The sequence below is a fragment of the Dermacentor variabilis genome, chromosome 7, assembly GCF_050947875.1.
Source record: "Dermacentor variabilis isolate Ectoservices chromosome 7, ASM5094787v1, whole genome shotgun sequence".
Classification (NCBI taxonomy): domain Eukaryota; kingdom Metazoa; phylum Arthropoda; class Arachnida; order Ixodida; family Ixodidae; genus Dermacentor; species Dermacentor variabilis.
Genome location: NC_134574.1, coordinates 26,072,919 through 26,085,109, shown reverse-complemented (window position 1 = coordinate 26,085,109; position 12,191 = coordinate 26,072,919). Strand labels below are relative to the sequence as shown.

The window sequence follows — 12,191 nt, the reverse complement described above, 5'->3', positions numbered from 1 at the left end:
TCGAAGAGATTATCGAGGCACAAGAGCACTCACAGCTGCTCAGGCTATCCGGCACCCCGACGGGCCGCAAGATACTCGACGAGATGGGCCTCAATCCTGTCGACCAGTGCCCTGACGCCATGCGGATTCCCAGCGACATCAGGTCTCAACTGCACATCGCGCCCCTGCCCCGCAATATGCACCCCGCAAACAACGTCGGCAGACATCGGGCCAGGGGTAGAGCTCTACTCGAACATGTCCGCAATAACCACATTGAGGCAAGCTTCGTGGATGCCGCGGCATATGTCCAACAAGAGGCATTCGCCGTCTCCATCGTAGACTCCAATTCAAGGCTCACTTGCTGCGCTACGGTACGCACTTCAAGGCCCGTGGTAGCCGAACAGGTTGCAATCGCGCTGGCTGTGCTCGATGGTCGCAGAGAGGCAATATATAGTGATTCCAAGGCAGCCATTAAGGCCTACCAAACCGGCATGGTCTCCCCCCAGGCCCTCCGCATTCTCCAAAGCGCCAAAAGTATCTCTCCGCATTCTTTATTTTGGTTTCCCGCTCACTTGGGGTCGATTCAGGGTTCTCCCTCTAACCCTAACGAGGGCACACACGAGGCCGCGCGAGGACTCACTGACCGCGCCGCCTCAGCAGTCCCTCAGCCCCGCGGGGAACCCTTGCTTACGTTTAATGAGATCACTACGCACTACTATCTGTCAAGACGAGTCTTCCCCCTACCGCACCCCGCCTTATGTAGGGCGCGGGCGGTTACCCTTCGACTTTTACAAGCCCGTGCGTACCCTAACCTCGCGGTTTTTCATGCCATATACCCCGAAAGATATCCCAGTGCGGACTGCCCTGCCTGTGGACTAAGGGCAACATTGGACCATGTGTTGTGGGAGTGTGAAGCCATCGGCTCCTCCGTCAGCGAGGATAGGTGGGCTGCGCTCTTGGGCAGCCCCGAACTCAACGACCAAACCCTGGCCGTCCAGAGTGCCCGCGATCGGGCCGTCAAGCTCGGCTTGGCGGTCCCTACGTGGGACTAGCCGGGTGGCGCGGGATCTCCCCTGCGTCTTCTCTGGACCAAAATAAAGTTACTTCATTCATTCATTCATTATATGCCACACAGAAACAAGCGCGTCTCCAGGCAGAATCAACGCAATATATGGCACACAGAAACAAGCACATTTGCAGGAACAATCGGAGCACTATATGAAACACAGAAACATGCGCGATTTCAGGCGAAATCGACACACTGTATGGCACACAGAGACAGGCGTGTTGTCAGGCAGAATGTATGCAATATATGGCACACAGAAACAAGCGCGCTTGCAGGAACAATCGGCGCTCTATATGGCACACACACAGGCGCGTATTCAGGCTACATCGACGCACTATAGGGCACACAGAAACAGGCGTGTTTTCAGGTGAAATCACTGCACTATATGGCAGGCAGAAACAAGCGCGTTTTCAGGCAGAATCTTCGCACTAGAACGACAGAAGGCTGAGCTAGTTGGTAAGGATTCATTATGCAAAAAAGAGGTGAGGCATGCAGACAGGACACAAAAATAGAGAAGTGGACAACACGAACGCCACAGATACAGGCACACAGATACAAGCTTACGGAGTTCAGTGCAGCTTACTCTGTAACGCGTCTCGAAATCACTAAAATGTTGTTGCACAACTGGTAGCTCTTTGGCATATGCAGACACACAATGCAACGCAAAATTAGTTGTACAGGCTGTCCCACATAACTTGAAGCATAATTTTTTTAATGAAAGGCATTCCGGGCGCGAGTTGAACTGAATGCATAATGTTGGCACTGGCCTAGAGCTATTTTTCCCCTTAACTAACGGTTTAGTTACGTTCAAATAATCAACTTTTTAAGTAATGGCTGCAAACCCGAAGTGTGATAGGCAAAGTTATAGAGCCCCACCTTGAGAAACCTCACAATAAATTGCTTCCAACACGTTATATCTCACGTGGTACTTTTTTCCGCATTCCAAAGAAAGTCTGCGAAATATGAAAAAATGCCACGTGACGGGGCGTTTGCGCACCATTATTGTGCTGCTGTCATGCGTGCGAGGGATTAACAAGGTCGGCTGCAGCGAGACTGGCCCGCGACAGGGCGTTATGCCTGGCATGCGGCTCTTTAGCACGACGGTGCAAATGCATGCTGCTGGCCGAGCGTGTAAGGCCACGAAAAAGAACGAAAGCATCATTTCGATTCTGCTTCAAAGAAGTAAGAGGCGAAGCGCGTGGGAACGATCGGAGGAGATGATGGCTGCTACAATTTTGCCTTTGTACAGAAGTGACCTTGTAGTAGTTTTCGAATGGAGCGATGATGCTACAACGTTAAGCCTATAGGGCTCGAATAACAGCGGATAAAGCACACGGGGGCAAATCTAACTAATAGTAAAAAAACATTCGCTATATCCAAGGAAGATTACGCATGTCTTCTTCAGACGAGGACTCTTTTGCCCCTAGCCCCGTCTGCTCTCCTTCTCACGCTTAATTAAGACGGCAAGCTGGGCGAGTTGGTGATTGAACATGTTCCTATGGGTGGGTAGCGCAACCCGGACGAAGGACAAGGCGCTCGTGTTGTGTACTTCCTCTTGTCCTTCGTCCGGGTTGCGCTGCCCACCCATAGGAACATGTTCTCACGCTTACTATCTACCAGACGTTCATTTTTGACCTGGCACCCCGCACTTGCGCATCGCTTCGTGGTCGCAGTATCGTGTGGCCGCGTCTGGCTTCATACTTGTGCACTGTGACCGGCGCGTCAGTCCCTGAGAGAGTGCGCCCGTAGGCTGTACCATTTTACCGGATATAGATCATACCTCATGCACCGCGTCTGAACCAATCCCAGCGAAATACAATATATCCAGTGCTCCTGAGGCGCCCGTATTCCTGCGTGTTCTCCACAGGTACGCTATTTGGCTGTGACAAACATTGAGCAGTGGATATGGCTTACCCCATTGAGGGAAGAGAGGATATGGTTTTGGCTCTATGTGGGTCAAGTGGACATAGAAGGCACGCAGTGGAGCTATTTCAACGCTGACATCCAGGTACGCGTCCGAGCTCAATGACAATTGTGCGTGCATATGAAACGTTGGGACACACTGGGAGTTTTACGAAGAAGCGACATAAATCTCCAATACAGGGCGAGGACGTGGAGAAAGATATTCTCTCAAAGTTTTCTTCATACCCACATGCAAGTGTTCGTAGTGTGAGTGCTGAAGCTGGACTGTCAAAGTCTTCAGCGTGGAGATTACTTAAGAAGAGGCAACTTCATCCGTACCACGTGCAGCCGCACCAGATGTTGGAGCCCCGCGATTTCGAAACATGAAAGGACTTTGCAAATTGGATTATAATCAAGGCGGAAGATGACTCAGGGTTTGTCAACAAAATATTGTGTACTGACGAAGCTACCATCTCGCGTAACACCCAAGTGAACATCCACAACGCTCACTATTGGAGCAACGAAAACCCTCACTGTATTTTGAACACACATCACCAAATCGGCGACCAAATCGGTGGTCGGTTAATGTGTGGTGTAGAAATTACGGTGGCACTATCATTGGCCCGGTGTTTTTTGATAACACGCTCACAGGTGAAAGATACGTCAATGACATCCTTGATGGGGCGTTGAGGATTTTCTTTGCGAAGTTCCACTGGCTAGGATCAAGGATATTTGGTATCAGCATGATGGTGCTCCCGTGCACCGCAGCAGCGTGGCTTGCAATTGGCTGCATGAGATATTCCCGCAGCAGTGACTTGGGCGGCATGGGCCCATTGCTTGGCGGGCACGGTCGCCAGATTTAGCTCCCTTCCATTTCTTTCTCCGGGGCTACGTCAAGGATCAAGTAAACAGGACAGCAACCACGACATCAGACAACCTAAAAGAAAAAAATAAGACAAGTCTGCAACTCCATCCATGATACCATGATCACGAACGCGTCGGAAAATGTGCCTTCGAGATGCCAAATGTTCATTGCAGCAGATGGTGACCTCTTCGAACACGGATTATATTCAAAGGGTGCTTTTTCGATGGAAGGTCACTGGAAAATCATTCCATCGCTAACGCGGCCTCCCCACGCAACCCCATTACACACCGTCGGCAGGCCACCAGCTCTTTCCTATTTCAAGCATTAAAAATAAAGCTATGCTCTTGTTCTCTGTCACTTCCTTAGATCCTTTATCGCTTCGGCGCCACCTGGCCAGCAGCATGCATTTGCACCGTTGTGCTAAAGAGCCGCATGCCTAGATACCTACACCAGGCATAACGCCCTGTCGCGGGCCAGTCTCGCTGCAGCCGACCTTGTTCATCCGTCGCACGCTTGACAGCAGCACAATAACGGTGCGCAAACGCCCCATCACGTGGTATTTTTTCATATTTCGCGAACTTTCTTTGGAATGTGGAAAAAAGTTCCACGTGAGATATAACGTGTTGGAAGCAATTTATTTTGAGGTTTCTCAAGGTGCTCTATAACTTTGCCTATCACACTTCGGGTTTGCAGCCAATACTTAAAATTTTGATTAATTGAATATAACTAAACCGTTAGTTAAGGCGGAAATAAAAAAGAACCTGAGTAACTCTAGGGCAGTGCAACATTATGCATTAGGTTCAATTCACGTGCGGCGTGTCTTTCATTTTTAAAACTTTCGCTCAATTTAGGTTGAACAACCCGTATATATACAGGGCCCTGCATATTTTGCTTAGAGCGTTCGAAAAAAAAATTTTGCACTTACCGCCGCATTCCTCTGATAGCAATTTTGCAGAACGACAGCATTTTGTAGTCCACGTCGTTCGATGTAACAGTTGCCACACTTAATTGCCTGGGTTTTAAAAACAAAGTGTAAATTTGCTTTCTCTTGTGCGGATGCGAGCTGCTGCCGCGACGGCGCAGGCATAATCTTTTGTCGCCCCCTTTGACAGCGGCAGAAAGCAGCGTTTCAGGGAGAGCTGATGCGTGTTTCACGAGTGGGGAACACGCGGCAACTCTCCCTCATGGACTGGTTTCTGTAGCTGCAAGCAGTTGCTATAAAAAGCATCCCTCCCTACCCCCCCTCTATAAAGCACCACCCAAACTGCAAGGTGGCGATGACATTTTCCAAAAATTCAAGATCATTGGTTATTACTGTCCATCTATTGTTCCAATGTAAAGGAAAATATCAAGGATATTTGAGAGAAGTCTCCGAGGATTCTGCTTATGAAACATGTTTCTCTAGATTCTACAAGGTTTTCAGAACTTCGCGATATATCAGGTGAACAATTCATGTTATACGTATGTACGCTCGCTCGGCAATCTGAAAGAAACCGGCGGTGCTGTAACACTGACGGATCGTGCAACTTCGGAGGCACACTATTTGTTATAGTTGTTGCTTTTTTTTCCTTCCATAGCGTCCTTCAACGCTGTTTTCTTTGGCGTTCATGTTTACCCACATTGTTTAATGGTATAAGCGTAGTATATCGAGCGTTGTTATGTCATTTTTCTGCGTTCGCACAATCCGAAGAAGTTGTAGCCTGGTTAACGGCAGAAGCAAAGCGGGTGACCAGTAGCCAGAGCTCAAATGAATGCACTCTCATCAGCTTCAATTTCGCACCCATAGACTATTTCAAAAAAGTGAAATCGTGAAGTGTGCAACGCGTAGTTTGGTTAGTGCAAGGAGCTTGTTTGCGGAGAAATTGCTGATAGCTATGTTAGTGAAACATTGCTCTTCATGACGCGCATCTTTACTAACAACATATGGCTTCATTCATGTTTGCGTTTCCTTTATAACTGCAAAACCTGTAATGATTACCGGTGTGAGCGCGACAATACTTAACGAACGAAGGGCCATTGTTTTCTGCGGAGTAGCACCTAAATTATATTTGTTGTATTTTGCAGCATCAGACGTTCTTCCTTTCGGCCTTAGCAACATGTACACACTGACGCAAGCTACGGACTCCTGCGTGGCAATGGCCGTTGGTAAAACAACAGACGGTGAGTAGATTGCAGTTGCCTGAAATTAACTGAGCTGGTGACGTGGGCATTGGTTTCTGGCAGTAACATGTGAAAGCGTGAGCAAAAGAAAAATTGCGGCTCGTACGCAGTGAGGAGGTGAATGTTATGCGACGCGTTTCGCGTGTTGCTGGCTGTATAACCTCGTTTGGGGTTGCGTAAAACGAACCAGCTAGACGGCACAACGCGTACGTCCAAAATGGCCAATTGTGTGTGCGTGACACGAGCATGTGGGTCATGACGACAAAACAACAGCTAACAACGACGGTATGACGCCAACGTCAATAAGAAAAGCGCAAAGGTAATGGCTTGATAACAGCGGCATGACCCCTGCGGCGATGTTATGATGTCGACGGCGGCATCGATATCAAGACACCTGCTTGATATGCCGTTACTCCGTTACTGCTTCGGCAACTTCTCGTATGCACGTCGTGATGCCACGTGCACAGCTGTGCTTACCTTTAAAAAACAAATTGTCCCTTGGCGACAGGCTTCAAACGCCAATTATCTCAAGGCGATACTTGGCGCGAGAAAAGTATGCATGCATTTCGTGGACTATTTTGGAACACCCCTCTCTTATGCTGGAGGGGCCTGGTTAATTAATATCAGACAATTAGTTCTGTTTTTACTTTATTACGAAACATCACTTGCCTCTTACCAGGCACACTGCGGTAGTTAGGCCTCCCCTCTCGCTCCGTTCGGCTCTCTTCAATCGAAAAATACGTCTGATGGTGGTGGTTAGTTCTTTCAAAACAATTTTAAGACCATTTTTAGGATTGCCATGTCATTCACATGTGTTATTTCTTGTAATGCTGCACAGTCATCGCAAACAAATGACTATGTGAAAAAATTCAAGGTGGCAATTCATTAATTCGAGTATGAAAAATTATAGGAGCAAGTAAGAAATCAAAGTGGTCCTGCAAACCATCAAGATGAAGTCGGCTCCGGGCCCCCACAAAGTGACCAACACGATGCTCCGGAACCTGCACTACCCGACAACGAGCCGCTTGGCAGAATACATCAACGAGTGCTGGCGGAATCGCGGGACACCCTATGAATGGGAGAGGCCCGACATGATCCTCATCCCCAAGCCGGGTAAATCCTTAGAAATACAGATCATGCGGCCGATCTCCCTCACTTCCTCCGTTGGTAAAGTGATGGAGCACACCTGCCTGAGTAGAGTTAACGGCTACCTGGAGTCAAACGACATGTACCACAGCAACACAATTGGCTTCAGAAGAGTGGTCTCTACCCAAGATGTCATGGCACAACTCAAGAAGCGAGTCTAAGGCACCGCGGGGCGGGGCTTGAGGCCAATACTTGAACGTGATCTAAAGAAGGCCTTCGACAGGGTCAAGCACGCGGCCATCCTCGACAGAATCGCGCAACTCGGCCTGGACGAACCAACGTATAAATATATCCGAAATTTTCTTACGGAAAGAACAGCCAGAATCAGACTGGACGAGAAGGAGAGCATTCAGGTGGACATGGGCAGCGCTGGCACACCGCAAGGGTGCGTCGTGTCACCGATGTTCTTCAACCTCGTCATGATCGGGATATCGGGTGAACTGGAGTGAATAGAAGGCAGTAATCACACAGTTTATGCTGACGACATGACAATTTGCAGCAGGAAGGAAGCAAGCGAGGGCGATATGGAGAACAGACTTCAAGGGGCGGTGGAGGCAATCGAAAATCATCTGGAGGGCACCGGACTAGAATGCTGGCCGGAGAAATTGGAACTGCTGCTCTACCATCCAAGGAGGGTAGGCAAACTGCCCAGAGACGTAGCGGAACTACACAAAAGGGGAATCATATTAACCACAGGAAAAGACACAGAGATACCTATTATCTAAAAGATCACAGTCCTGGGTCTCTGGATCGAAGACAGGGGAACAAACGCGAAAATCATAACGCGCCTGGAAAAGAAAGTCACGGCGACCGTTCGGCTACTACAGAGGGTCTCCAACAACAAAAGGAGCATTAAAGAAACATTGTACGGCTCGTCCAGGCTTTCGCGATCAGCCATGCCGCGTACATGGTGGCATTCGTCCACTGGAACAAGGCTAAGAAAGGCAAGATCGACGCGCTCATTAGAAAAGCGTGCAGAACAGCACTGGGTCTCCCCAATACACAACAAACGAAAGGTTACTAAAACTCGGGGTACATAACACGCTGGAGGAAATCCCGGAAGCAGAGAGGATAGCGCAACCCGAAAGTCTCTCCGGAACCAAGGCGGGTAGAGAAATCATGAAAAAGATCGGCATAAACTACCACGGAATGGACGATGCCAAGACGCAGATTCACTCGGACGTCAGCGCCGCAATAAACACGGAAAATATCCCGAAGAACATGCACCCTGTGCACAATCTCGAGAGAAGAAAATGCCTCACGAAAACCATTCTCAAAAACCACGGCGCGTGGTAGGGAGTGCTCTTCGTAGACGCCGCCCAGTACCCCCGAAACCGGGACGGCAATGGTAGTGTCGGCGGTGACGAGAGTGCCTCCTTCTTCGCAATGGCGGTCGTAGGCACGAAAGGAAAGACCGTGACTGTGGGCTCCGTAAGGACCAGATCGTCAGACGCAGCGGAAGAAATGGCAGTCGCATTGGCTGTAATCAACGGTCAGTAACAAGACAGAACAATAATCAGCGGCTCCAAGACGGCCACTAGGAACTTCACAAAGGGCTAGGTCTCCATCGTGGCCGCCAAAATCCTGAACCGCAAAGTAGAAGACTTCAAGAACGGCAAAAGCGCACCCGAATACCTCTAATGGGTCCCGGCACATATTGGATAAGTAACCACGAACGCTACTCCCAACCTCAACCGACAAGGCCCACCGAGCCGCGCGAGAACTAACCCACCGTGGCTCGGACAGTGACGGCCCAACACCCCGCAACCTCCGGGGAAGGGGGCAGGACTGCGGCGGAGGCCATAGAGAACACGGCGAAGGCGCCGACGACAAAGTAGTGATACAAGACAACAGGGACAGACTGGTCAGGTACCACGACATACTGACACACTATATGAAACAAATATGAGCGTACTCACAACCCCACAAACAACTCGACAGGTCTCAAGAAACAGATTGGAGAAAGTTGCAAACGAGAACGTTCGGAAATCGAGCACATTTAAACAGAGTAAACCCAAGACAATAGCCAGACGCGAGCTGCAAGCTCTGCAAGCACGTACACGCAATCATGGCACACATCTTATGGAAATGCACAGAGATCAGATCAATATATGTGGAGGACAACATTGAACACCACCTTCTCGAGAAGCGATGGCTAAACGCTCTTACTAGCTCGGAGCTACACGACCAACTATGGACAATCCAGCGGGCCCGGGCAGCGGTGGAAAGGGTTTGCCTCACAGCACATAATGCCCGGGTGGTCTGAGCCCGGGCTGGCAACCAAGGAGGTCCTTTTTTCATTAAAGTTTTTTCCGTCCTTAAAGAAGCAAGTATAAACGTTGCGGGAATATCACGGCAGTCATGGAGTCGGTAACTAAAACGTACTTGAACTGCTAAATAAATAAAACCAGCAGAAAACTTATACGATTGGTTCAACTCAGAACTCACTGCGACTACACCATTCATTTACGGTGGAGACGTTTATTTGTTCTCTTGCACCTCAAATAATTCCGCTCACTAAATTCGAGGGGACGACTAACTAGACAATGGAGCGAGGATAACTAATCACGTCATAAGTGAAAGTAAGTATATAAGATGCAGCATTTCAAATATTACACCCACGAAACACGGAAGCATCTATTTGAAGTCTAAAAGATATCTTGAACGGATATTTCAGAAGTGTAGCAGCTGTCTTGATCAAAACATTTTATAACCATGAACTTTCAGAAGTACTTCAGTAAGCCCTGCTAATATTACGCTAAACGTTGGCTAACGAACACCTTGACAAGACCAACTGGATATTTTATTAGATATTCCCTCAAAATTTGTGGCACCGGTTACAGTAACACGACGTTTTATAGAATTTATAATAAATGAAGCACGCACATCAGAAGAAAGTTTATACTGTAAGGTAGAGGGATGCACTGGTCCCTTTTCCAGGTGTTAACCCCAGGAATGGTGTAGTAAAGCTTGAGTGGTCGACTAGTGCATCTTGATTATACCAGTCAACTGAACGCCGCCTGTCACAGTTATTTCTTAAATAAAACAAGATCTGTATTGCATGTCGATGTCATGCCAATGTGCGCCCATTTACTGAAACAAGAATGGCACCTCTGCATGAAACACGTCACTGGTGACAAAACTTTGCCCTGCTGAGTCTCCCTGCAAACGGAAATAGTTTCTAGTGGGGATATATTTTGTCAGTTACGCTGCGTTTCAGGCAGAAATGGCATCCTGGTTTCAATTACAGGCGGCAAGATAGCTTGACACAAGGATACCGAACAAAATTATGTACTACAATTATTTCTTAAAGATTAAAGCATGCTTCACATCAGGAAAAACATTTTGCTCACCACTCTACGCTGCAATATATATTTTCTGAACTCCATGCCTTACTTCAAAGTAAATTGTAACTCAATTTGTAAGTGGCCCTCGTGAAGTATCGTCATTTACTTGCCTAGCATCACGCAGAAACAATGGCCAGTCCCTGCAATGAATTCTTTGCATATTTCATGTTACCGGTAGTGAAAAGTAAAAAGTGTATGCTGGTATTTTTACACACACTTTACGATGTGCCTTTTATGCAGTGCAGCGCAGGAAACATTACAGTAAGTTAAAATAAGCAGGACAGCCACTTCTCACCGTGTGGCATAGTCAAACTTTATTACCTAATAAATTAGAAGAGATGCAGATGTGCAATTAGCAAGAGTGACAAATAGTAGCAAAGGTGGCCATGAATGGATCTCCAATACGATTGCGACCGAAGCCATAGCAGGCCAGCCTTCATAGGAGAACACTGGCTGCCCACAAATGCTTACTGTCACTGGCCACGCGTGAAGGATCTTGTAGACACAGGCAAGCAAAATATTGCTACACAGAAGAGTGAAAAAATGTGAGGAGGGAAATCAGAATGTGCGGGTTCGAACTTCAGTTAGCAATATTTGCCAAGCAGGAACTTTGTCTCACACTAAAATTAATTTAAGCGCTTTTTTCTCTGTCTAAAATTACTAGTGTATTTCCTGGCACACAGTCATTACAGTGCAGCCAGAGTAAGACATGTAAGACATGCAATACATTCAAGAATGTGAGACGGAGTGAGCCTTCAACATAATGCATCGTGTTTCGCCACTAAAAAGGCCCTTATCAACTTGTCAAACAAGTCTGAAAATCTCCCTGCAAAATCTAATCAGTTGAAAACAGTTATTGATGTACTATCTTGGTTAAAAAGTTAAACCAAAAGCAAGTTTGGCATTTTGAACTGTCTAGTTACTGCCTTTTTTTAAACTTAAACGTGACATAGTGTAGAGTCAGCAGGTAACATGCAAAAGACTGGTGATAAAGTAGTATTATGAAGTAATGCTCTGGGACTGGGTCATTCACTTTTATTGATACATGTTCATGCGACCCTAAGTGGCTTAGGGCAATACTTCACACCAATAACGCATCGCCTTGGATGATGCGTCATACAAAATTAAAGTATCTCATGCTGTGATCAAACGAGAACATCGCCCCTGTCTCGGATGTGTTACCATGCTGGTTGCGCCAGAAAGTGCTAAGTGGTTTGTAAAGGTAGGAAATTCATCAGTGCATCTATAGCGTCAGGTAATTCTCAGCATCTGCACTAACTAGCAATTGAGAAAACACTACACACAGAAAGATTTATTAGCGTATGTTGAAGAATTGCCCACCTTGTGCAAGATCAAACGTGGCAGCCTAATCAGAGAGCCAATGCAAATAACTTACTAAATTCTAGTAACACCTCTAATGATACTATCTATATAGATAGAAAAAAATAGCGCAAGTAAAATTAGACTGATGACAAAATCTTGCAAAACACCTCGGCAAACTGATATAACCTTCAACATGACGCCCGGTCTACACGCACATATAAAAACGCAATCTCTATCGCAGACGCAGGTGCCTTACACATTATTGTGCGATCCCCTCACAGTAAGGTCAAAAACGAGCCTGCAAACGCTACCTGGTGCGGTTCACTCGGCAGGCGCAAGGCAAATGCCAATGGAAGCCTCGGCCCATGTTTTATCAAACGCAGCAGCAAAGCATAGGTTCTGC

General features: G+C 47.4%; 1 protein-coding gene across 2 annotated transcripts in view; it reads left to right on the top strand.

Annotated features, from left to right (window-relative positions):
- Nucleotides 1–12,191, top strand: part of LOC142588987 (uncharacterized) — a 185,643-nt gene that overhangs the window by 143,434 nt on the left and 30,018 nt on the right. For both annotated transcript variants that reach the window (XM_075700781.1, XM_075700780.1), the window contains exon 8: nucleotides 5,877–5,972. In XM_075700781.1, coding sequence (XP_075556896.1) covers nucleotides 5,877–5,972 — 96 coding nt within the window. The remainder of the gene's footprint in view (nucleotides 1–5,876; nucleotides 5,973–12,191) is intronic.